General features: G+C 38.4%; 2 protein-coding genes across 4 annotated transcripts in view; both read right to left on the reverse strand.

Moving 5' to 3' along the window:
* Positions 1 to 27,876, reverse strand: part of LOC123315853 (sulfite oxidase, mitochondrial-like) — an 857,507-nt gene that overhangs the window by 737,171 nt on the left and 92,460 nt on the right. The window lies entirely within an intron of this gene.
* On the reverse strand, positions 23,123 to 25,305 carry LOC123315855 (protein NYNRIN-like). The gene is made up of 2 exons (XM_044901742.1): positions 24,227 to 25,305; positions 23,123 to 23,369 (listed from the first exon to the last, which is right to left on the reverse strand). The coding sequence occupies exons 1-2, from the start codon at positions 25,215 to 25,217 to the stop codon at positions 23,311 to 23,313; spliced, it is 1,050 nt and encodes a 349-aa protein (XP_044757677.1). The 5' UTR covers positions 25,218 to 25,305; the 3' UTR covers positions 23,123 to 23,310.

Genomic DNA, 27,876 nt, shown 5'->3' on the forward strand with positions numbered 1-27,876 from the left:
CTTTTGAACATAGAAAAATGTCATTCACAATTGTTCATCTTCTACACTCCCCCTCAATTCGTGAATCCTGGCATTTAAAGACTTAACATTCAACAGTTCTCTAAAATACTCAAATTTAGTTTTACTCAAAGGTTTAGTAAATATATCAGCTTGTTGTTGTCCTGTATTCAAATATTCCAAACTAATTTTTCCTTCATTGATACATTCTCGAACATGGTGATACTTAACATCAATATGTTTCGTACGCTTAGACTCAAGAGTGGATGCCATTCTTATGCATGATTGATTATCCTCATAAATCTTTACAGGTGATACATCAATTTTCAAAATTTCAAACAACAATTGAGCATGATACAAACTTTCAGTAACACATAAAGATAATGCCAAGTATTCTGATTCTGCACTAGAAAGTGCAACAACATTCTGTTTCTTAGATCTCCAACAAATACTATTATCATTAATCTTTATGACATACCCTGAAATACTTTTTCTATCCACTGGATCATTAGCAAAATCCGAGTCAACATAGAAATTTACTTGAATGTCTGTATTCTTACTTTTAACAAATTTAAGTTTATGATTTTCAGTTGACTTCAAATACCTTAGAACATTCTTAAGATAGTTCCAGTGAACTAAAATTACTCTGAAACTGACTGAAATAGGTAACACTAACAAAGATCTGGTCTACTACCCAACATGATATACATCAAACATCCAATTAATTCCCTGTAAGGCAATTTTTCACAATTTATCAGTTTCTTCTCATTACTATGTTCATCATTCAATACAATTTGAAGTTTCGGTTGTATAGGTATATCAGAAAATTTACAGTCATACATTCCAAATTTCATCAATGTCCTTTTAATTAACTTTGACTGGCCAATAAAAAGTTCATTATTCAATTTTTCTATTTCTAACCCTAAAAATGATAACTGCTCATTATTATATTCTTTCATTTTAAAATTTTTAGACAGACCATCTTTTACAAATGTCAAATATGCCAGATCATCAGAAAACAATATCAGATCATCAACATAAATCAATAAATACGTTTTTCCTTTAAAGTAAAGACATGCATCCTTTTTAGAACGTTGAAAACCTAAGGATATTAGATTTTTATGAAACAAGGAATTCCAACATTTTGGAGCTTGTCTTAAGCCATACAATGATCTTTCAAGTTTACATACCAGATAAGGTGGCACTTCGTCTAGTCCTTCTGGTGGGTACATATACACTGGTTCTTCCAAGGTACCATAGAGAAATGCTGATTTGACATCAAGCTGCAATACATATAGATCATATTGCAAATACAATGATAAAAGTAACCTTATTGTCACCATCCGAGCTACAGGAGCATATACGTCCTCACTTAACATATCTTGATGAAAGCCTCTAGCCACCAGTCGAGCTTTCTTCACAATGTTACTGTTCAGTTCCTTTTCTCGGAACACCCATTTAGAATCAATTATCTTTGTGTTTTCAGGTGGTTCCACCAAAACCCAAGTTTTACACTCTTCCAGTGAGCTTAGTTCTTCTTTAATTGCTCTTCGCCAGCCTGGGTCTTCCCAAGCCTTTGTAAAATTTTTCGGAACTTCTGATGGTAGATTTCCAGCTGATAAAGCTATCAATAAGTTTGCTTCATCATCTGTTTCATCATCTATTACATATTCTTGTAAATACTTTGGTAATTTTTTAATTCTTTCCCCTCTTCTCAGATTTTGTCCTTTATCTTCCTCTTCAGTTTTCTGTTCTACATCTATTCTCTCTTGGTTCTCATTCCCATCTTCACCTTCAAATCTTTTCTCTTTTTCTTTCTTCTCAATTTCCATTTCAATAATTCTCCTCTGGTTTTTCGAATCTTCATCAAATACTACATGTCTTGCTCGAACAATTTTCTTCATCATTGGGTTCCAAAGTCTATATCCATTGTCTGTGTAACCTACCATGGTTAGTTTTTCACTTCTGCTGTCCAATTTTGTTTTTCTGTCTTCTTTAGGAATAAAATTATAGGCATCACACCCAAACAGTTTGATCTTCTCCAGATTTGGCTTATACCCATACCATATTTCCGCAGGTAGTTTACTTTCTGATATAGCTCTCGTTTTGAGTCTGTTTGTCAAGTAAACTGCAACTCTCACAGCCTCTCCCCAAAAGTTTCTATCAAGGTTTGAGTCAAATATGAGACATCTTGCTTTTTCCATGATTGTCCTGTTATATCTCTCTGAGATCCCATTCTGCTCAGAATTCCGCGGCACTGTATACTGGCATTTGATTCCTCGTTTTCTACAGAAATCCTTGAACTCATGGGAATTATACTCTCCACCATTATCACACCTTAGTCTTTCAATCTTGCAGCCAAACTTTGCTTCTACAAGTTTTACATAGTCTCTGAATTTTCCTAAAACTTCATTTTTATTAGTTATTAAGTAACAAATGCAAAAGTGTGAGAAATGGTCTATAAAAGTGACAAAATATCTTTTTCCATCATATGTTGGGGGGTTTATGGGACCACACACATCAGTTGATATTATTTCCAAAATTCGTCGAGCTTTTTGATCTTTACCTACTTCAAAAAATGGCAATCTTGTCTGTTTACCTTTTAAACAGATTTCACATAGGTGAGGTGCAGGGTATTCACCAGAATGCCCCATCTTTCTGTGCACAAGCATTTCATTATTCATTGCGATCATTGTATCAAAACATTCAATTTCAAATTCAAACATGTACAGATTTCCAATTCTCTTACCTATGAGTAAATTTAGATTCCCATTTCTGACAAATACTTCTCTGTTCTTAAATAGGACTTCAAAACCAGATTCTTCCAATTTTCTCACCGACAGCAAATTATGTGCTAGATCCTCGCACACCCATACATTTTTCACTGTGATTTGTCTTTTACCTTTCAGAGGCAAATCTCCCTCTTTGATGATTTTCATGTTTTGTCCCTTCTTGGCAACACTTATGGTTTGATTCACTTCTCTCATATTTGTTAAGTAATGCATGAATTCCTTCTTCAATAAATGGTGTGTTGCACAACTATCAATTACAAATTTGATTTTCCTCCCACCTGACTGTAGACATTCCACATTTCCAGTCATAAATGTAACCTCTTCTTCATGTTCAGTTACATTAGATTGTTTTCTATATTTATCTTTACTCTTTGGACAGTGCTTCCTCATATGTCCAATCTCATGACAAAAATGGCAACGAAATGGAAAGTTTCCGGGGTTTACATTTGATGGTTTTCCCGCCTTTCTTGGCCATTTGTTGTTTCTACTTCCTGAAAAAGCTACATCATTGTTTTCAGCTCCTTCATTTTTGTTCTGTCTTGCTTCCTCCATTAATAATTTATTCTTGACAAAATCAAGTGTTACTTTGGTTTCATCTTGGCAAAACATGATGTCGATAGCCGTTGTGACCGCTTGAAAACTTTCTGGCATCGCTGATAACAGCTGGCACACAATTTCATTGTCTTTTATTTCACAACCAGCAGCTTTCAACTCACAGACGACTTGGTCATACTCCGTCAGAAACATAGTTAACGTTGTTCCTTGATTGTACTTCAAACTACGAAGTTTTCTTTGGAGTAGTACCTGCGTTGCAATACCTTTCTTCATATATGTTCCTTGCAATATTTCCATGATATTCTTTGCAGTATTCTTGGTTTTTACCATGTCTAGCAAATTGTCTGATAGACACTGAACTATTATATTTCGAGCTTTAGCATCGTTCTTCAAGAAGACAGCACGTTGTGCAGCATCCGTCGGAGGTTCTTCAGTTAGAACTTGCAATACCCCACCTTGTTCCAGTATCAACTAAACACGAAATTCCCAATTCGAGTATCCAGTTCCGTCGAATGGTTTCACAGTTCCAAGTTGATTGTTTCCTGCCATGCTTTTGTAGATCAGTTTTCCTTCCTGTATCTTCTCAAATTCAAGCAATCCGTTGTTGATCTGGGCCCATAACCTATTGAAAGTAGATCGTTTTCCAGGTTGCTTAATATTTTTGAATAAAATACTTCCAGAAGTTTAGCAATCCTTTTAATTCGGTATTTGAAAATACAATACACACTAACCTCATCGGCTACTACTATATTATTAAAATGTCATGTCAAAAGTGTCTTAACCTACTTTTAAACATAGAAAAATGTCATTCACAATTGTTCATCTTCTACATCACGCATTTCCAGCACTAACTTTGTCCTTCGAAATTTCTTTTTGAAGTTTATCCCAAAGATTCTTTAGTTTCGATGTATGTGTTGCTATATCATCATCTGCTTGTCTTTCATAGCTAAAGAATTGCATGCACAGGTCGTATGTTTTGTCCTCAACATTGCCATCATAAAGTCTATGCAATTCCAGCCAAATTTCTCTAGCGGATGTGAAACGCATTACTTTTTCTAAAGTTTCTTGTGTCATGTTTAGAGTTAGAACTAATAGAGCATTAGTATCGGCCTGATTGAAACCAGATAAGTCTTTCTCATACCTCTGTTTGTCATCAGTTGTAGCATCTTCTGGTAAGGATTTAGGGGCTTCCAATTTTCCTTCGATAACTTCTAAACCACCTTTAATCCCTCTTAACAAAATGCACAATTTATATTTCTTCAGCCTCCGCCCTAATGAGAAGTCTATATCTTCCCCAGTCAGTTCCTTTTATTCGCCATTTGTTCTCCAGCTCATACGTATCTTGTACTCGCAGTCGCCTTGCGAGAGTTATCAGCATACCGTTATGGTCGCTGACACTCCAGCTCGGCACCACACACCAGTCGTGTGTGTACTGCTCGTCCAGCTTATCATTCATCAGAGTCAGATCAATGTCTGACTCCCCTGTAGCACCGCTATAGGTGTACCATTCAGACCACTGGTTCACTACCAGGAGCTCTTTTTCGCTAACAAATTCTTCTATCGCCCGTCCCCTTTCAACTTTTTTCCCATACTCACTCATCCCCTTGCTGTACCACAAGGTGGATGTCCCATTCGCATCCAGTCCAAACAGGACTGGATTGTTCCCAATCGTTTCCAGCACTCTCTCTATATATCCTAAGTATGGCTCAACTCTCATACTGATACCAAGTATCCTTCGAAACATGCGTTCCTGAACCAAACACATATTCCTTCATCACCTATTCCAGGCACCGGTATGACGTCACCGCTAGGGTCGTTGACCACAATGGCAGCGCCCCTGGAACCTGATACAAATATTTTCATGGCACTAGGAAAGCCATGCACCAACCCATGTCTCAAGTAGGGCTCCTGCAGCAGACATATGCTCACCCTTTCACGCTGCATGCTTTCGCCTATTTCGCTCATGACGCCGTAGCATCTTTGCCCATTCAGCTGCAGGAGTTTAATGGTCCCCGCCATTTACTCTTCCATGCGTGCCTTCAGCCTTTTCAGCCGAAGCTGGTATTCGGGACACTGGGCACTAGTAGTGCTGTGTCCCGCACCAGGTTTTCATCTCTCACGACAGACTCTACAATCGTCCGTCTTCTTACAGTCCTTCACGACATATCCCTCGGTGCCGCACTTGCAGCATACATCCTTTTTCACTTTGCAGTCTCTGACAAGGTGCCCGAAATCCAGGCACCGATGACAGCGCTCAACCATGTTGAGCTCTCTCACTCTGAGGGCCTGCAACCGAAGGTAGACCCTCCGCTCCCGCAGCCACTCATCTTTCACCTTAACGGGTACTTCAAGTACCACGTTCCCACTTTCGCCACTCTTGCCCCGGCTTCTGACACGTACGCCGCCTCTGAAGGAGGCGGCATCCATTCCAGCGCCATTCTTTCTGTGGAGCTCACTAATGAGCTCCGCATCACTCATGTTCGACGGAACGTCGAACACAATCATTCTATGGCCTAGTTTCCTAGGCCTTTCTTTCCACTGTCAACCTAAGTCTTTGAAAGCCCTCACTTTCCAATTCGCGCTCGGTCCTAGTCTCAATGACTATACGGCCCTCATTCTCACATTTCCGGACGGCGGTTACCCGCACATCCGACTGAGTGCCCACCTCAGCTAAGACTTTCTTTTTCACCCCTTCGCTATCTAGCTTGCCACTGGCGTCTTTGACGACGATGGCATAGCTTCGTTCAGTCTTTGGTTCATTCTGGGGCTTGCTTGTCGCAGGCGCACCTCTTGCGCTCTTTGGACTCGTTGCGGCTCCACCAGCCGCAACTTGCTGAGCCCAGCTGTCGCGCTCTTCGATACGGCCTTTCAGTCGTTCGATCTCTTTCGCTTGTTCCACAATTATACTTTCATAGTCGGCGAGAGCACCGAGTATGAATCCAGCCGCGACCTTGTTGACCCGGTTAGAGTCCTGAAGGACAAAGTCCCTCAGGCCCTCCGTGATCAACCTCATCTTTTCAGTGGTGCTCCCGACACCACATGCGGCGCAAGCAGCACCAGTGACGCCACCAGCACCATCCTCATCCGCACTTGAGCCCTCAGAGCTGTTTCAGCGTTCTGGCGTTTCTGGGCTAACCCTTTTTCGCTTTTTCTCGCCTCCTATTCTTTTATTGAGTTTTTCTAGATTATTCATAATTAATCTCACGAGTCGGGCGTAAATAAAGGTCACCCCACCGCAGTGACCCCATACGGCAGGGAAGGCTAAATGTCCCACGTGGTGCGCCAGGTACCACGTGGTAAGGAAGTCTAGGGACCGAGCACCCCTCGGCCATGCATCATGTCGGCAACCTCCACACCTTGGGATTGGGGATTTTTATAGAGTATATCTTCTCTATCGAGCCGGACGGTTAAGCCAAGCTCCCCGACCACCCTAAGACTGCCCCTCGATCCTTTAGACCCATTTGCTTAACATCGTTTCTTCTAAAAACGATGGAGAAAGTAGTGGATAACTACATAAGAACGGAGTATCTGGAGAAAATACCACTTCACAATTGTCAGCATGCTTACAGGGAGGGACGTTCAACGGAAACTGCCCTGTATCAGTTGACTGAAGTCATCCAGAGAACTCTGAATAACAAAGAAATCGCCATGTGTGCCTTCCTGGATGTATCTGGGGCCTTTGACAACACAACACACGTGTCTGTCAGAGATGCACTTAAGAGGCAAGGAGTGAATGATACCATTTTAAAGTGGATGTATGAGATGTTAACGACGAGAATAGCTGAGACATCGATGGGCGACGAAACCGTCTTTGTCAAAGCTACTCGTGGAACACCTCAGGGAGGGGTAATATCTCCCCTCCTATGGAGTCTAGTAGTAGATGAACTTCTACACAGGCTAACAGAGCTCGGCTTCGAATGTGTAGGCTATGCTGATGACTTAGTCCTGATAATTAGAGGAAAATTCGAAGGCATTCTCTGCGACCTAATGCACAAGTGCCTTAGAATTATTGAGCAATGGTGCTTGTCTGTGGGGCTGAACATTAACCCAACCAAGACCACAGTAGTTCCGTTCACGCGGAAGAGGAACCTTCCAGCCATGAAGACGTTAACATTAAACGGTAATATCTTAGAGTGGGGGTCTGAAGTCAAATACCTAGGAATAACCCTTCTGTGGAGTAAGCATGTTGATAATGCTACTGGCAAAGCTATAAGGGCTCTGATGGCGTGCAGACGTCTATGCGGCAGGAATCGGGATTGTAACCCAAAAATACTGCGATGGATGTACGTCATGATTGTAAGACCTATAATAACATATGGAGCAGTAGCCTGGTTTGCTAAGGCAGATCAGGTAAGTACTAGGAGAATGCTCGACAGAGTACAAAGGCTTGCCTGTGTGTGCATCACAGGAGCTATGAGGACGTGTCCAACTAGGGCGCTTGAGATCATCGCAGACCTCACACCTCTACATCTAGTGATTGATAGGGTAGCTCATGAGGCCATCCTCAGATTATCTAAGGAAGGAACAGGTAACGAGAGAATCAAGAGTCAGAGAGTTTGGTCCTCCCTGAACGACTACATCTCATCTGCAAACCTTCCCAGTGACTTAATAATCAAGAAAGTAAGCATTGAGAAAAATTTCAGTACAATGCTAAGTAAAAGAAGAGATTGGGAACGGGAGTACACCGACTACAATCTTAGAAAATACATTAAAATGGTATACAGATGGTTCTAAAACCGCTACAGGAGCTGGCGCTGGGATTTACGGGGCAAGTACCAAGTGTGCACTATCGTTAGGCTCCTGTACAAGCGTCCTTCAAACAGAATCGAAAGATGCCTAGATTTAAATCTAGAAAGAAACTATCAGAAGTGTGATATAGCTATTCATACAGATAGTCAAGCTGCCGTAAAGGCACTGAGCTCCTATGTCATTGATTCAAAGCTGATTTGGGAGTGCCGGAATAAACTCAATGATGTAGGCAAGAAAAATAAGGTATCGATTGAAATTTATCGATTAAACATTTTCTTAGGGATAATCAATACCCGGAAAATTCTATTGAAAAAACAATATTAAATTTAGAGAGAAAAATGACTAACCAAAATCGTAATAATGATCAGGAACAACCAACAAACCGTCAAGAACAACCAAATTTATTGAATGTAATTCCTTATGTTAATGGCCTTTCAGAAAAAATTAGAAGAATCGGTTCGAAGTTCAACATACGAACTGTTTTTAAAACGCAAAATGATTTAAGATATAGATGTTAATATAGATTAACAAAAACTAAACCTTTGAACGAAAAGCAAAAATCAAAAAATTGTACTTACAACATACCCTGTATTTGTGGTAAAACTTATACAGGTGAAACGTCCAGACCTGTAGAAATAGGAAAACGCGAACATAAAAATAATATTAAAAATAGAGAAATTAATCGATCACAGATCGCAGATCACATATGTTCTAATACGGGAGACCACATGATGGATTGGGACAACACTAAAATTTTAATGACGGAAACAGACCATTATAAACGAAAGATTAAAGATTCTACGTGTATTCTATTAGATCAAGATAATAATTTGGCAAATTGTTCGGTAGGAATAGATCATATTTGGATCAATTTACTAAAGAAGGAACTGTCATCCGGTAATTTCAAAATTAAATGAATCAACGTTTCTATGCAGTCTCTGTTTCTATGCAGTCTCTGTTTCTATGTATTGACAATTAATGTCGAACAAAAGCCACAATTCAGAAGATTTTCGAAAAAAGATTTTTCGTCTGATGAAGGAGTCTGATATAGACTCCGAAACGTTACAACTTAGAATTATAATTTCAACGTTATTTATTTTCAGTTCATTGTCAGGCAACAATTTTTTCTAGTTAATTTGCTCCTGACAAATTAGTGCAAGAATTTACGCAGGAGCAAATCGTTGATTTCATTTTTAATTGATTTTGTTTCAGAGATTGGGAGCAGGCCCGGATCTAGGGGGGGGGCAAGCGGGGCGCTTGCCCCGGGCGTCAGCTTAAGGGGGCGCCAAAATCAACCAGAGGTTGAAATTTTTTTTTAGTTTCTCGGAAAAAATTAATTTCCTAGAGCTAAAATCGAAACTGTAGAATGGAAACATGATAAACCATCACTATGCCAAAAATCTTCAAAATCAATGAGGGATGGATCAATTAACAGTATATGTATTATTCAGTCATCTATCTAGGAATGACCGCCACACTTGGGTGAAATAGGTTAAAAGATGGGATATGTCTACAATGTGTCGCAGGCATAGAGCCAGTAATTTCTTTGCCTGGGGAATTACCGACTCATCCCCATTTCATCTGGAACTAAGGGCCAAAATTTCCGATATTTTATGGACCATAACTTAAAAACTAAACCTTTCAGCAAAATTCTGTTCGCATATTCATAATCTACGCCCTCGATTTAGTAAATACAACAATATTGGTGGAAATCGTAGAGATCGAAAATTTTCAAAAATATTTTTGGTCTCCGATCAAAACCAAATTCGTACTGTACACTAATACGAGTGCGTAGAACACGAATATGCAAACAGATATTTTTTTAAAATTAAGTTTTCAAGTTATGGTCGATGGAAAATCGGAAATTTTGGACCTTCGCGGAAAAAATTATAAAATCTAAACTGTTAACGGTAGATGAATGAAGTGTGGTTTTTTCTATTCGCAAAGAACCAATCTATCACAAAAATATCAGCATATGACTGGTGCTTTTTTTCTAGCTGCTACACCTCCTCAAAGTTGACCAATTTCTTCGAAATTTTGCACTTAAAGTGATTTATTTCTCAAAATACTGATCCTACAAAAAATCAAATTGCATATTCGTGATCTACGACCTCGAATTAATAAGTAAATTGACCCGGTCCATATATATGTCGCTGAAAAAATTAATTTTCGTTCGGAATAATTTCGTTCGTAAACGCGGGTAAAAACGTTAGGTGAGCGAGGGTTGCAAACGACATTCTTGTAAAAACAAACTTTTTTATTTTTCGAACGATTTCAAGCCGAGTCATTTTTTCTACTTATTAATGGTCGAAGATTACGAATAAGCAATTAGATTTTTCCTAAGATGAGTACATATATAAAAAATAACTTTTAATGAAACAATGAGAAAAAAATAAGAGTAATTTTTTCCTTAAGTACTCATTTTAGGAAAAATCTAATTGCATATTCGTAATCAACGACTTCGAATTAGTGAAAAAATATCTCGGGTTGAAATCACGATGACGAATATCAATTATATGTTTCCTGAGAACCTTAGAGGGGGGGGAGGCGCCATCATGAATTTTTGCCCCGGTCAGGAAAAATCGTAGATCCGGGCCTGATTGGGAGTGAAAAAAGTGAAAAAAAAAATAATAAGGTCTCTTTAATCTGGGTTCCCGGTCACTCGGGAATCGTAGGAAACGAGAAGGCCAATACACTTGCCAGAGAGAGCGCACAAACGCCACTCACTGGCCCAGAACCCTTCTGTGGTATAGGAAAATGCACCTACAAGAAGGAGTTTATGGAGAAGGAGAAAGCCGAAAGGGAAAAACTCTGGCGGAATCTCCCAGGAATGGATCACTCCAAAAAGTTCCTTCGGAACTTTGAAACTGCTAGATCCAAAAAATATCTGGATCTCAGTAAGAACCAACTACACCTACTCACTGGCTTTCTCACAGGACATTGTCGCCTAAAGAAGCATCTGTTGAGAATGGGTTTGTCGGACACTGACGAGTGTAGATTCTGTGAGGAGGAGGAAGAAGCTTCTATTCACCTGGTTACGGAATTCTTTGCCATTGCAAGCCAAAGGAAAGAGTGCTTTGAACAAGAAACTTGTAGGAGTGGGGAATTATCCTCGTTGAAGCCGTCCCAGATATTGGATTTCATCAGATCTCTGGATCTGGAAGGCCAGCTGTAAAGGGCGCGATGAAAACAGCTCTGTTAGGGGCACAATAGACCTTAAGGTCGCAGTGAACTGTAACCCCTTCTCACTATAACTATAACTGTAACTGATGAATGTTTGCACATTCATTCTTCCGATGCGCCCGGTAAGGCGCTTGGAGTACTGTACACTAGTTTGTCTATGTCCACTATACAGTACTCTTTCTTTTTGTATTATATTCTCCGTACCAGAGTACGGTCATAGTGAGCGAACCCCCTTAATTCGCCCGTGGTCCTACTCCTTGATGAATGTTTGCACATTCGATGACTGCGGGAAGTAGTTGAACTTGGGAGCCATGAGCTGTTGTAGGAGTCTGCAGAAAAAGCTCGGTTTGGTTCAGTCTTTTCGTGACAGGTGGCGTATCGTGATGAGCATATCTCAAAACGACGTCCCAAGATCGCATAAGACCACCATCCTCCACTCGAGAGATTCAGTGCTATACAGTGCTGACGAGGGAAAATGATCTCGAAACCGGTCTACAGTTGCACTTGAATTTTTCGAATTCTCTGGGATTTCCTATGATAGTACATGACTAACTCACACTATTGGAACGACAATTCCTTCGGAATTGTTGTTTCCATTAATATATCATTCTTCCGATGCGCCCGGTTAGGCGCTTGGAGTACTGTACACTATACAGTACTCTTTCTTTTTGTATAACTGTAACTATCTGTTCGATCGATTGGCGAATCCTAAAGTTCAGAAAAAAAATATATAGATTACAAATAAAGATTATAAACATCCTAAGACGTAGCTCGTATAAAAAAGAGTAGTACAAAAAGCTTTGGCTCTAATTTTCTGTTTGTGATAAACAATACGGTGTGGCCTCACTATCGGTTTTCTTCGGGTGTTCATGTGGATTCTTTTAGTGTTCAGTCTGTGTCCACTGGGGGATTCTGTGAAGTGTGAAATGCCGATATGCCCCGATCGAGGTATGGATGTCTAAGAAACTGATAGTCACGAAGCTTATGGGTGAAAGCGTAACAAAAGTCTTTACTGTACATTGGATCACTGTAAAGTTCCCAACGGGGGTCTTAAAATTATATTAACAGGTCGTAACTTAATATTTCACGGTTTTGTACGCGAGCTTCCGTCCAATTTCTAGGAGGAATCGAAGAAGCTCCTTGTGAAATTTCAAGTTTACTTTTTCATCTACTACCCCAAAATATATGTACTTACAAAAAATAGGTATCGGGTTTTCTTTTTATATATAAATTCTCTATAATTCTAAGCTTAAACTTTTACACCCCAATTCCCAGAATTCGGTACTAGAACTAAAACATAACTTCATTTTTAATGTACCTACATCAACGCGGTAGAGCAATCTACATATATTATTATATTGAACTTAAGTGGATAAAACCTGTTCCGATAACTCGCTTATCTAAGTTCGATAGAATTTTTTTTTGCACGCTTTTCTTCCACTACTAAACGGGTAATTTGAATGTACAATTTTTGTTCGTTTGTTTGCGTGTCAAATTCTCCTATCTAGCCCCATACTATTTCACTACTTTCATGCATAAGCTACATTTAAATTTATCCTCATACGAACATCGATATATTTTTGTAATCTTTTGTTTTGTTTTTCCGAAATTCTCTCATAGAATGTCTATGCTTATATACCATAGACATAGAGTCATGGACTGAGCAATGTCAGCATGGAATTGGCTTTTTTTTATAGAAAGAGAGAAATGATCGTCGGGCATTTACTTCCTCTTTTTGGTTCACATAGAGGTAAGTGTGGACCAATCAATATTCTAGAAAAAGACAACTGCATGCCCGACGTGCGTTTCTCTTTGTCACTTTTTTGACCGTATTTCATGCATAGATAGAAAGGAAAGGCACAGTCCATGTCTATAAGTCTATGTTATATACTAAATCGAACCATAACAATAAAAATATAATAGAATGTATGTATGTAGGCCTTATGGCACCAGTTGTCATCAAAGCTAAACTAATTATGCAAGAAATATGGAAGGCCGATAAGAAGTGAGATGAAGAAATTCCAACAGAAATCCAGATGACATGGAACAAATTCAAAGATGAACTACCGATCATAGAGAGCCTACAAATACCAAGATGGTTCCGATACAATCCAGAACTGCCAATTGAATTGCACGGATACTGTATTGCATCACAAAGACTTTATGGAGCAGTAATTTATGCTAAAACAATCGAGAAAAATTATGCCCACACAACTCTACTAATAGCCAAAACAAAGGTTGCACCAATAATAGAAAGACTATTCCACAGCTGGAATTATGTGCAGCTACCTTATTAGCGAAGTTGATGAAAATAACCGTTACGGCTCTGAAAATCACCGGCGAAACAATCTACACCTGGGGCCCGATTCTCGAATGTGTAGGAATGCGATCCCATAGGAAAAAAATGACATTTCCCATGGAATTTTCAATTTCTGTATTCTCGAACTAAAGTATGGAAACATATTCCTCTACATTTCATAGGAACTGCTTCCAATGGTTTTTTCTATGGGAATGAGCTTTTTCCACTGGGAAAATCAATAATATTTGACGTTACAGGGTCGTTTGACGTTTATGTTTTTATTTCAACAGTTTCGCGAATCAATATTTTTCGGAATTTAAGATTAGGAACATATTCATTCATTCAATCTTTTAAAATTTGCCTGGCTGGTCGTCATCAACACATGGAACGAGCTGCGTTGCAAACTCCGCAAGGATACCTGATCATCATAACAAACACTTTCGAAATATTTTCTTCACAACAGAAAATATTCAAAGACTCTTTCAACTCAGGGAGCTCCAAAATGTGACGTGAGGAAAAGTAATCATCTCACCGTAACGACCATTTCGGAATCATTTCCTCTGAATTTGGATGTTACAGTTTTATATCGAACATATTCTTTTCATCACATTTTATGATTATTTCACCCCTTATCCTGAAATATTTTTTTATGTTCGAGAACAAAACAAACAGTAGAGAGAGAAAATTCAGCATATATTATCATTGTAACCAAATTATTATACAACAATTGAGGAACAGGAGGACTATGTAACCTTAGAATATAGAATAACAGGAAGGAGCATATTGCTCATTTCAATTTGACCGGAATAGAGGAGAAATATGGCCGACATATATTTCCGTTTCAACAGTGGCTTAGGACAATGAAGTTTCCAAAAAACTAACTTCAATAGTCAGTTGATTCTGATTAATCAAAAAAATTAGGAAAGCACTGACGTAAAGTCAGAAGCTTTTTCACGCTCGTTCAAATTAATAATCAAAGCGGAAATTCACCCGGCCTAACACTGCTTGGCTATAAACTTAATGGTATTAAGGTCTATGACTTAACATCACCTACGCCCATGGAGTGTTATTGTCATGGGATAACCTTGTTATGTCATGAAATTCAGAAACTCATAATTAATACCTGATATTCAGCTTAAAAAATCACCTACGTATGAATTATTCACGCTAAAATATCCAAAATCCTTTTTTCCAGCAAATTTCAAGAATCCAAATTACCAAAATCAAGTTAAAACATCACTTTGTTCATTTGGCCACAGATAACAGAATCATTTGACTTCCAAGTCTGCCACTTTTCAAATCAGAACTTGGAAGACCAATATGGCCGTTTCCGTCGCACAATTCCCGTCACATTTATTCGAAAAAGCTCCTTCCTGATTTTCTATGTTCTAAGTATGTAACAATAAAACAAGAATCTGAATAATAAATGATTAAACTCAATAAGAAATAACATTTCATCAAACTAATCTAAAAACCTAATGCTGACTTAATAATATATGTAAATATATAATTATTTAGTACATGCCTTTTCGCCAATGGCCTAAGTCTCTCAAGTCCTCAGACGCCTTCATTATTTCAATGAGAAGTTTTTTCTACTCCTTACTGCTACTGGCCCCTCTTCGATCTTTTTTATTTCCGTTTCTTTCCATTTTTCTTCACGGTCTTATGTATTATGAAGAAGAAGTAATGAAAATATATCAAAACACATTGAACACAATATTGAAGTCATGAAGTTTTCATTCATTGAGTTCAATGTCAAAATAACCTAACCTCAGAACTAACGTGCGTTCAAAAAAATTCGTCGTCAAGTAGGCTATGGAATTTTGAACATCGATATTTCGTGTCTAAACGTAATTCTTAGCTCGTGCTTTACTATTTTCCAGGTGAACTGTCATTTTAGCATTTTGGGTTGTTGTTGAATTAAAATTATCAGCAAATTATAAAGATGGTTTTTACGGACGTGTGAAAGACTTTTACTATTGAATTCTACTTCAAAATTGGAAAGAAAATTGAAGGAAAATGGAAATATTCTGTTCCGGCGACTTCATTGAAGCCTATGTTGCTGTACTGTTTTGCGATGTGTTGACGAAACAGGTATGTTCAAACAAAAAAGGAAGTGGTATACCAAAAAAGAAAACTCTAGAGTTCAGAAATAATGAAAACATGGTGACAGAAGATCGACAAACCTCTCTTCAGATTTTATCTCAAGTGGATGGAGTATCCGTTGGCATATGCCACCCGATTTTGAAAAAAAGATATCCATTTTTTTTCATAAAGATTGACATGTTATCAGAAAACTGAAAAAGTTGTGATTACCTAACCTTGTAGCATCCGAGAAAAATTGGAGTTCAGTATCATACTGAACTGATGCATACTGACAGTATGCATCAGTCAAAGGCAAAATGTGGACCTACTTTCTTTTATGGAACTTCAATAGCAGAACGTAATGAAGGAGAAAGCATCATGCCTTTTTATAGCTGAATTGAATTTTAATAAATTGTCCAATAGCTATTTTCATGTAATTCAGTTCTTTTAGTTTAGTCATGGATTTTCAGTAATGACTGAATCAATTCAATATTTATAGAGAATTAATAAACATATTATTGAGAATCTTACTGTGATCTATTCATATGACTGAGGTAACTAGAACCTTCTTACAAAAAAACATACTACCACGATCAATTCAAGATTCATGTCTCTTACGTATGAAACTTACGAAGAACTTTTCTAACCGCCTCAGATTGTTTGGATTCTTGTCATCTTACTCAATGAAAGAAATGCTTTTCGAACGTTGGGTGAAATTTACAGGTAACCTTTTCTGAAAAGTGCCTTTACGTACAAAATTACGATATATAGGTTAATGTCATCATTGTTTACATTTTGGGAAGATGAAGTAATTCAAGGAAAGACATACGTTCAGCCACCGAACATCAGCCTTCAAAATTTCATAGCCTACTTGACGACGAATTTTTTTGAACGCACGTTATATGTTACATATTACCAACATAATTTACATCTTTTTCATTGGTGTATTCGTTAAAGGATAAGACACTATCATCGACAAACCTCACTCTGTCAATCATCTAGGAAAAACTATTCCATCGAATTCAAGAATACGTATCACGTCAAGTTATGTTTTCCTATAGGAACTGAAAGCATGGGATCAAGTTCCTATAGGATCTAATTCCTACACATTCGAGAATCGGGCCCCAGGTCCGATTCGAAGGTGGAACTAGCTTGGTTACACAAAACACCAAGTAAACAAAACGTCTTCATAATAGATCGTGTCAACGAGGTTCATCGACTGCTAGGTCAAGTTCAGTGGAATTAGGTGAAATCTGAGGACAATCCAGCGGATTTATTATCCAGAGGAGTGAATTACGGCACCGGAATCTGCTGACTGGAAGGAACGCAGTTCGACGGGGACTTCGCGAATCCATTTGTGACCAAATAAGGAAATGTTATTTTTATTGTTATGGTTCGATTTAGTAAATAAGCGTAGACATTCTACGAGAGAATTTCGAGGAAAACAAAGCATAAAAGTAGTGAAATAGTATGGGGCTAGGTTGGAGAATTTGAACTACTCAACTATGGTCTGAATGAAACAGAGCTCATTATCAGTTGGTAGTCTACCAGGTGAGATACCTAATTCTTACGAAGAGGCAATCTAACTAGAAGGAGGGTGGAAAAAAACCATTCAAGAAGAGTTTAATGCAATTGAAAAACAAACATGGGAACTAGTGGAACCTCCATATGATGTGAAAGTGATAGACTCCAAGTGGGTATTTCGCGAAAAAGAACTAGACGGAAAAGTGGTGAAAAAGACTCGATTAGTTGCTCGAGATTTTTTACAGTGTTTCAAAAGTGAAGATGTCTATTCACCGGTTGCCCGAATGGTTACAATAAGAATGCTTCTGTCGTTATATCTTGAACGAGATTCACACATTCTCAAAATGGATGTAAAATCAGCCTTTCTGTATGGAACTCTAAAATCACCTGTCTATATGGAACTCTAAAATCACCTATATGCATCAACCGCCAGGTATTGAAAATAAAAATAATAAAAATTTTGTCTGTAATTTGAAGGGCACTTGATGGCCTAAAAGAAGCTCCTAAGTGTTAGAATGACAAATTTAATAATACAATTGTGACTTCAAAGGTCAAGGAAAGATCCTTGTTTGTATTTTTAATCTCAAGATATGTTGTTATATGTGGATGACCTGATAATTTTTGTAGAGGATGAAACTGATTTAAACTCAATAAAGGTAAAATTGTCAGAAATATTCAAAATTAATATCAGCATATGACTGGTGCTTTTTTTCTAGCTGCTACACCTCCTCAAAGTTGACCAATTTCTTCGAAATTTTGCACTTAAAGTGATTTATTTCTCAAAATACTGATCCTACAAAAAATCAAATTGCATATTCGTGATCTACGACCTCGAATTAATAAGTAAATTGACCCGGTCCATATATATGTCGCTGAAAAAATTAATTTTCGTTCGGAATAATTTCGTTCGTAAACGCGGGTAAAAACGTTAGGTGAGCGAGGGTTGCAAACGACATTCTTGTAAAAACAAACTTTTTTATTTTTCGAACGATTTCAAGCCGAGTCATTTTTTCTACTTATTAATGGTCGAAGATTACGAATAAGCAATTAGATTTTTCCTAAGATGAGTACATATATAAAAAATAACTTTTAATGAAACAATGAGAAAAAAATAAGAGTAATTTTTTCCTTAAGTACTCATTTTAGGAAAAATCTAATTGCATATTCGTAATCAACGACTTCGAATTAGTGAAAAAATATCTCGGGTTGAAATCACGATGACGAATATCAATTATATGTTTCCTGAGAACCTTAGAGGGGGGGGAGGCGCCATCATGAATTTTTGCCCCGGTCAGGAAAAATCGTAGATCCGGGCCTGATTGGGAGTGAAAAAAGTGAAAAAAAAAATAATAAGGTCTCTTTAATCTGGGTTCCCGGTCACTCGGGAATCGTAGGAAACGAGAAGGCCAATACACTTGCCAGAGAGAGCGCACAAACGCCACTCACTGGCCCAGAACCCTTCTGTGGTATAGGAAAATGCACCTACAAGAAGGAGTTTATGGAGAAGGAGAAAGCCGAAAGGGAAAAACTCTGGCGGAATCTCCCAGGAATGGATCACTCCAAAAAGTTCCTTCGGAACTTTGAAACTGCTAGATCCAAAAAATATCTGGATCTCAGTAAGAACCAACTACACCTACTCACTGGCTTTCTCACAGGACATTGTCGCCTAAAGAAGCATCTGTTGAGAATGGGTTTGTCGGACACTGACGAGTGTAGATTCTGTGAGGAGGAGGAAGAAGCTTCTATTCACCTGGTTACGGAATTCTTTGCCATTGCAAGCCAAAGGAAAGAGTGCTTTGAACAAGAAACTTGTAGGAGTGGGGAATTATCCTCGTTGAAGCCGTCCCAGATATTGGATTTCATCAGATCTCTGGATCTGGAAGGCCAGCTGTAAAGGGCGCGATGAAAACAGCTCTGTTAGGGGCACAATAGACCTTAAGGTCGCAGTGAACTGTAACCCCTTCTCACTATAACTATAACTGTAACTGATGAATGTTTGCACATTCATTCTTCCGATGCGCCCGGTAAGGCGCTTGGAGTACTGTACACTAGTTTGTCTATGTCCACTATACAGTACTCTTTCTTTTTGTATTATATTCTCCGTACCAGAGTACGGTCATAGTGAGCGAACCCCCTTAATTCGCCCGTGGTCCTACTCCTTGATGAATGTTTGCACATTCGATGACTGCGGGAAGTAGTTGAACTTGGGAGCCATGAGCTGTTGTAGGAGTCTGCAGAAAAAGCTCGGTTTGGTTCAGTCTTTTCGTGACAGGTGGCGTATCGTGATGAGCATATCTCAAAACGACGTCCCAAGATCGCATAAGACCACCATCCTCCACTCGAGAGATTCAGTGCTATACAGTGCTGACGAGGGAAAATGATCTCGAAACCGGTCTACAGTTGCACTTGAATTTTTCGAATTCTCTGGGATTTCCTATGATAGTACATGACTAACTCACACTATTGGAACGACAATTCCTTCGGAATTGTTGTTTCCATTAATATATCATTCTTCCGATGCGCCCGGTTAGGCGCTTGGAGTACTGTACACTATACAGTACTCTTTCTTTTTGTATAACTGTAACTATCTGTTCGATCGATTGGCGAATCCTAAAGTTCAGAAAAAAAATATATAGATTACAAATAAAGATTATAAACATCCTAAGACGTAGCTCGTATAAAAAAGAGTAGTACAAAAAGCTTTGGCTCTAATTTTCTGTTTGTGATAAACAATACGGTGTGGCCTCACTATCGGTTTTCTTCGGGTGTTCATGTGGATTCTTTTAGTGTTCAGTCTGTGTCCACTGGGGGATTCTGTGAAGTGTGAAATGCCGATATGCCCTGATCGAGGTATGGATGTCTAAGAAACTGATAGTCACGAAGCTTATGGGTGAAAGCGTAACAAAAGTCTTTACTGTACATTGGATCACTGTAAAGTTCCCAACGGGGGTCTTAAAATTATATTAACAGGTCGTAACTTAATATTTCACGGTTTTGTACGCGAGCTTCCGTCCAATTTCTAGGAGGAATCGAAGAAGCTCCTTGTGAAATTTCAAGTTTACTTTTTCATCTACTACCCCAAAATATATGTACTTACAAAAAATAGGTATCGGGTTTTCTTTTTATATATAAATTCTCTATAATTCTAAGCTTAAACTTTTACACCCCAATTCCCAGAATTCGGTACTAGAACTAAAACATAACTTCATTTTTAATGTACCTACATCAACGCGGTAGAGCAATCTACATATATTATTATATTGAACTTAAGTGGATAAAACCTGTTCCGATAACTCGCTTATCTAAGTTCGATAGAATTTTTTTTTGCACGCTTTTCTTCCACTACTAAACGGGTAATTTGAATGTACAATTTTTGTTCGTTTGTTTGCGTGTCAAATTCTCCTATCTAGCCCCATACTATTTCACTACTTTCATGCATAAGCTACATTTAAATTTATCCTCATACGAACATCGATATATTTTTGTAATCTTTTGTTTTGTTTTTCCGAAATTCTCTCATAGAATGTCTATGCTTATATACCATAGACATAGAGTCATGGACTGAGCAATGTCAGCATGGAATTGGCTTTTTTTTATAGAAAGAGAGAAATGATCGTCGGGCATTTACTTCCTCTTTTTGGTTCACTTAGAGGTAAGTGTGGACCAATCAATATTCTAGAAAAAGACAACTGCATGCCCGACGTGCGTTTCTCTTTGTCACTTTTTTGACCGTATTTCATGCATAGATAGAAAGGAAAGGCACAGTCCATGTCTATAAGTCTATGTTATATACTAAATCGAACCATAACAATAAAAATATAATAGAATGTATGTATGTAGGCCTTATGGCACCAGTTGTCATCAAAGCTAAACTAATTATGCAAGAAATATGGAAGGCCGATAAGAAGTGAGATGAAGAAATTCCAACAGAAATCCAGATGACATGGAACAAATTCAAAGATGAACTACCGATCATAGAGAGCCTACAAATACCAAGATGGTTCCGATACAATCCAGAACTGCCAATTGAATTGCACGGATACTGTATTGCATCACAAAGACTTTATGGAGCAGTAATTTATGCTAAAACAATCGAGAAAAATTATGCCCACACAACTCTACTAATAGCCAAAACAAAGGTTGCACCAATAATAGAAAGACTATTCCACAGCTGGAATTATGTGCAGCTACCTTATTAGCGAAGTTGATGAAAATAACCGTTACGGCTCTGAAAATCACCGGCGAAACAATCTACACCTGGGGCCCGATTCTCGAATGTGTAGGAATGCGATCCCATAGGAAAAAAATGACATTTCCCATGGAATTTTCAATTTCTGTATTCTCGAACTAAAGTATGGAAACATATTCCTCTACATTTCATAGGAACTGCTTCCAATGGTTTTTTCTATGGGAATGAGCTTTTTCCACTGGGAAAATCAATAATATTTGACGTTACAGGGTCGTTTGACGTTTATGTTTTTATTTCAACAGTTTCGCGAATCAATATTTTTCGGAATTTAAGATTAGGAACATATTCATTCATTCAATCTTTTAAAATTTGCCTGGCTGGTCGTCATCAACACATGGAACGAGCTGCGTTGCAAACTCCGCAAGGATACCTGATCATCATAACAAACACTTTCGAAATATTTTCTTCACAACAGAAAATATTCAAAGACTCTTTCAACTCAGGGAGCTCCAAAATGTGACGTGAGGAAAAGTAATCATCTCACCGTAACGACCATTTCGGAATCATTTCCTCTGAATTTGGATGTTACAGTTTTATATCGAACATATTCTTTTCATCACATTTTATGATTATTTCACCCCTTATCCTGAAATATTTTTTTATGTTCGAGAACAAAACAAACAGTAGAGAGAGAAAATTCAGCATATATTATCATTGTAACCAAATTATTATACAACAATTGAGGAACAGGAGGACTATGTAACCTTAGAATATAGAATAACAGGAAGGAGCATATTGCTCATTTCAATTTGACCGGAATAGAGGAGAAATATGGCCGACATATATTTCCGTTTCAACAGTGGCTTAGGACAATGAAGTTTCCAAAAAACTAACTTCAATAGTCAGTTGATTCTGATTAATCAAAAAAATTAGGAAAGCACTGACGTAAAGTCAGAAGCTTTTTCACGCTCGTTCAAATTAATAATCAAAGCGGAAATTCACCCGGCCTAACACTGCTTGGCTATAAACTTAATGGTATTAAGGTCTATGACTTAACATCACCTACGCCCATGGAGTGTTATTGTCATGGGATAACCTTGTTATGTCATGAAATTCAGAAACTCATAATTAATACCTGATATTCAGCTTAAAAAATCACCTACGTATGAATTATTCACGCTAAAATATCCAAAATCCTTTTTTCCAGCAAATTTCAAGAATCCAAATTACCAAAATCAAGTTAAAACATCACTTTGTTCATTTGGCCACAGATAACAGAATCATTTGACTTCCAAGTCTGCCACTTTTCAAATCAGAACTTGGAAGACCAATATGGCCGTTTCCGTCGCACAATTCCCGTCACATTTATTCGAAAAAGCTCCTTCCTGATTTTCTATGTTCTAAGTATGTAACAATAAAACAAGAATCTGAATAATAAATGATTAAACTCAATAAGAAATAACATTTCATCAAACTAATCTAAAAACCTAATGCTGACTTAATAATATATGTAAATATATAATTATTTAGTACATGCCTTTTCGCCAATGGCCTAAGTCTCTCAAGTCCTCAGACGCCTTCATTATTTCAATGAGAAGTTTTTTCTACTCCTTACTGCTACTGGCCCCTCTTCGATCTTTTTTATTTCCGTTTCTTTCCATTTTTCTTCACGGTCTTATGTATTATGAAGAAGAAGTAATGAAAATATATCAAAACACATTGAACACTGTTAGAAATGAAACTCAAGAATTCCAAACTTAATCATTTATTTTCGTAAACACAAGAAATATCGAGCGGCTTGTACATCCGAGCACGAAGGGATCTTCAAATCGAATTGCCTGAGTACCACAGCTTCAAATCTCGGCTGTCGTTTATGTTTACTCAGCGCTTATCCCCTTTGACCGGCAGCGGCTCACCATATTCGTGTATTCGATTTCTTACACGGCCTTCCTGACAACTGCGACGCTCTCGACGCATTTTTCTCCAGAAGACCTATCTGTGAAAAAGAAATATTATTTTTTCTTTCACCTGGCTCAACCACTCACGGGACTGAGACCCAGAGACATACAATTCAATGATAATCTCGATCATCACTCTGCTCTTATCAAATTATACTCGTAAATACCTCAGCTATCAATCAGCTGTACCACTTGCTGGTCAGAGTCTCACATAATCAAAATTATATCTGTAATGACCTCAGCCATTACCCTGCTCTATCACTTACGTTACAGAGAGACAGACAAATATCGAAATTACACCTGTAAAGACATCAGTCATTTCTCAGCTCTACCACTAACGGGACAGAGACTGACAAAAATCAAAATTATACCTGTAATGACCTCAGCCATCACTCAGCTCTACCACCAAGGGTGCAGAGACTGACAAAAATCAAAATTGTACCTGTAATGACCTCAGCCATCACTCAGCTCTACCACTAAGGGTACAGAGACTGACAAAATCAAAATTGTACCTGTAATGAACTCAGCCATCACTCAGCTCTACCAATAAGGGTACAGAGACTGACAAACATCAATCAAAATTATACCTGTAATGACCTCTGCCATCACCCAGCTCTACCACTAACGGGACAGAGACTGACAAAATCAAAATTGTACCTGTAATGACCTCAGCCATCACTCAGCTCTACCACTAACGGGACAGAGACTGACAAAATCAAAATTGTACCTGTAATGACCTCAGCCATCACTCAGCTCTACCACTAACGGGACAGAGACTGACAAAAATTAAAATTTTACCAATTGTAGCTGTAATGACCTCGGCCATTACTCAGCTCTACCACTAACGGGACAGAGACTGACAATGCAATAACAGCATTAATGTTTCTACACTAACCTTCTCTTTCAACTGAGTCACTTTCTGACTCCAGAAAATCCAATACTTCATTCATGTCAACATTCAAAGCCCATTGTATAGGCCACCGTCTGAGCTGCTCCTTGGCTGCTTTCGTCACGATGTTCGTGCCAACCTTCTTAATTTCATAGCGTCCATTATCCAGGCAGTTCACCACCTCGTATGGACCCAGAAACTCATAATCGCTTTTACTAATGTGCATCTGAGAATCACGGTGCATCAGCACAAAGTCACCAGGCGAGTACTGAACGTTATCTCTTCTTCTCTTATTAACATCGTTCAGATCACGTGTCGAGGACAATTTTTCTGCTACTCGCTGTCTATCCAAATCTCGGTTTCTTATTGAAGACAGATCCTTTGACACATTTTTCAATAACGCCTGTATCAATGGTGTCGAACTTTGGATTCCCAGGAGTAATTGCAGTGGAGTCAAATTAGTTGATTTCTGCACAGTTGTGTTAAGAACAAGCTGGATTTTCCATAAACCACTCGGCCATTCTGCCTTTACTCGAGTTTCAATTCTCAATAAATTCCTAATGGTTCTCATATAGCGTTCCACCTGTCCATTTCCTCTGTGTATGTCTGGCGTAACATAATGATGCTCGATATTCCAATTTTCCAGATACTTTGGAAAAGTTGTATTCTTGAACGACGTAGCGGCATCCATTATAACTCGTTTAGGGGTTCCAAATAATGATAACACAGTTTCTAATTTTTCACGAGTTTCTGCGGTGGTCACACTTTTCATTGGCATCAAAATGCAATATTTCGTAAAACTATCAACGATAACCAAAATGTGCTTGTAACCGTCAGTAGACACAGGTAATGGTCCTAAACAATCCAAATGTAAGGTGTGAAATGGTTCTTTGGGAATCTCTACTGGATGTACAAAACCTTGTAGTGGTCCTGTTCTTGTCTTTTTTACTGCACATATTACACAATGCCTAACATAACATTTGATGAAGTGTCTCATTCGTGGAAACCAAAAATTTGCAGCTATCGACTGGTACGTTTTATCATCGCCGATATGACACTGCTCGTCATGGAAGATACGGAGTAACCCTAAGCGACTTTGTTTAGGAACAAACCACTGCAGATTCATTGTTCCATCTGGGTTGTGGTGCTTGTGGTACAACATTCCATCCTTTTCAGTGTATTGGTTAGAGTCGAGATCTCCATTCCTTAGCTGTTCCAACATGTTTTGAACTTCCTCGTTTCCCTTCTGTTCAATGTAAGCCCAGTTATTATGCGAAACTCGGCGTATTGTGTTTACAGGATTTCTACTCAGATAATCCACATGTGGAAGATTGCTTCCTTTACGGTACTTTATCTCAAAATCGAAATCTTGAAGGTAAACCCACCAGCGGGCTATTCGAGGAATAAGATCCTTTTTAGTAGCTGTTGCCTTAACGGAATTGCAATCTGTGACTATGGTGAATTTGATCCCAAGCAAATAAGTTCGAAAGTGTTTGAGTGCTTGCACTATTGCCAGAGTTTCTAACTCGTATGAGTGATACTTCGATTCACTGTCTGTTGTCCTTTTACTAAAGTAAGCTACAACCTTTGGCTGGTTTTCATGTTTTTGTATAAGTATGGCACCATATCCAATACTGCTAGCATCGGTGTGCAGCTCTGTGGGTGCTTCTGGATCATAAACAACGAGCAGAGGCCTTGATGTCAGATGATCAATGACATATTTTCTTGCTTCCTCCTGCTCTTCTCCCCATTGAAAGTGAATTCCTTGTTTCGTCAGGCGAGTTATACATGCCGTTTTACTAGCGAATTCTGGGACAAATTTCCTGAAATACCCTGCTAGACCCATAAATTGACGAACTTGCTTGACATTTGTTGGAATTGGCGACTTCATTAGCGCTTCGACCTTGGCTTTCCCTGGTCTTACACCTTCACCTGATATTTCTCTCCCAAGGTATTCTAAGCTTGGTTGCAGGAAGTGGCATTTTTTTTATGTTCAGAGAAAAACCAGCAGAACTAAGTGCTTCCAGGACGCGTCTTAAGTTGGTAAGACCTTCTTCCGGGGTGGCACTAGGAATGAGAATATCGTCCACATAAACTAATGCAATAGTATCTTTCAAATTTCCAAGGGCTCGATTGACAGCCTTCTGGAATACAGCCGGTGCATTGGTTAGACCGAAGGGCATACGAAGGTATTCGAAATGACCATCAGGTGTCACAAAAGCAGTCTTCGGAATGGATTCTTCATGTATCGGTATTTGGTGGAAACCGGAAGCCATATCCAAAGATGTGAAATAACATCCTTTTCCTAACATATCCAACTGATCCTCAATTAATGGCAATGGAAATCGATCTTTAATAGTAATTCGGTTAAGTTCACGATAGTCGACGCACATTCTGAAGGATGTATCCTTTTTTCTCACTAATAGTATTGGACTTGCAAAGGGTGATTCACTAGGACGTATAATGTTGTTCGCCATCAAATCGTTGGTGATTTCATGAACAGCTTCCCTTTCGGTAGCGGATAGTCGATAAGGATTACGAGCAACTACAGTATCTTCTGATAGGCGTATCTGAAGACTCACATTGTTTACCGCGCCTACTTTATTTCCAGTTGTTATCATGCCACTAAAATCTCGAAGAATAATTTGGAGATCATCCAGGTACTCAGCAGGTACATCAATCTCAGTTATTTCAGAATCGAAACTCTCAGAAATCCGGTTGATTCCAGGCAACTCACGACGTACGATGCGCGATCCTTCATGATCCGTAATGGTAACAAGACTCTGATCTTCGAAAATATTACGTCCAATCAAAACATCGTAATCAAGACTCTTAGCAGATACAAAAACGTAAGTAACTGGAATATTCACATCAGAGATGTTTGTGAAACCAACGAATTTTTTTGTTGCTTCAATGGTTACATTACTAAGTCCTTTCAGAATTATATTACATCCGGTTACTTTATTTTGGAATAAATGAGTGTACTTGTCTGAAATAAGAGAAAGGTCAGCCCCAGTATCAATTAAGGCCCAAAATTGATGACCATCGATGGAAATCTTTGTTGATCCGGCAGGTTTCCCTGTGGAACACAAGTTGATATTACGACGTTTTTCGATGGCAGCTTTCGTAAAACAATTTGAAATATTGTGACCCTTCTTAGCACAAAAACTACAACTCTCGTGATTTTGAGATGTACTAGGAACACCTTGGTCATTAACAGGGAATCTTTTGTTATCTGATTGAAATTTGTTGTCTTTAACACGACAATTTGCTTGAACATGTCCCATTTTACCACATTGGTAACACTTCTTAGAAATTTTGAAACTGCTTCCTTTCTTGTCGGAAAAAGGATATTTTCTTTTGAGAGATGACTCATAACCAATCATTCGTTGCTGTCCATCGTTATATCGTGAAGGTTTAACGAACGATGACAAGAAAACCAACAACTCGGAAATAGTGCGACAGTTAGCATTCATTGCGGCATTTCGTATCTCAAGCTCTGAAATTCCATAAACAATCAATTCTACTCGATCTCCTTCACTCCAGTTAGCGCGTAAATTATTTAATAAAGCTGACTTCTCATGCACATAAGTTTCATAAGTGTTTACACAAGCACTTGAGAATTTAACTGCCTCTTCCAACATACGGCCAAGATT

This window comes from Coccinella septempunctata, chromosome 6, assembly GCF_907165205.1.
Source record: "Coccinella septempunctata chromosome 6, icCocSept1.1, whole genome shotgun sequence".
Taxonomy (NCBI): domain Eukaryota; kingdom Metazoa; phylum Arthropoda; class Insecta; order Coleoptera; family Coccinellidae; genus Coccinella; species Coccinella septempunctata.

Coding starts and splice junctions, on each gene's coding strand:
- LOC123315855 (XM_044901742.1), bottom strand. CDS start 25,217: ATGAGACACTTCATCAAATGTTATGTTAGGCATTGTGTAATATGTGCA. Junction 23,370..24,226: donor TGACTCAGTTGAAAGAGAAG/GTTAGTGTAGAA, acceptor TCTTTTTCACAG/ATAGGTCTTCTGGAGAAAAA.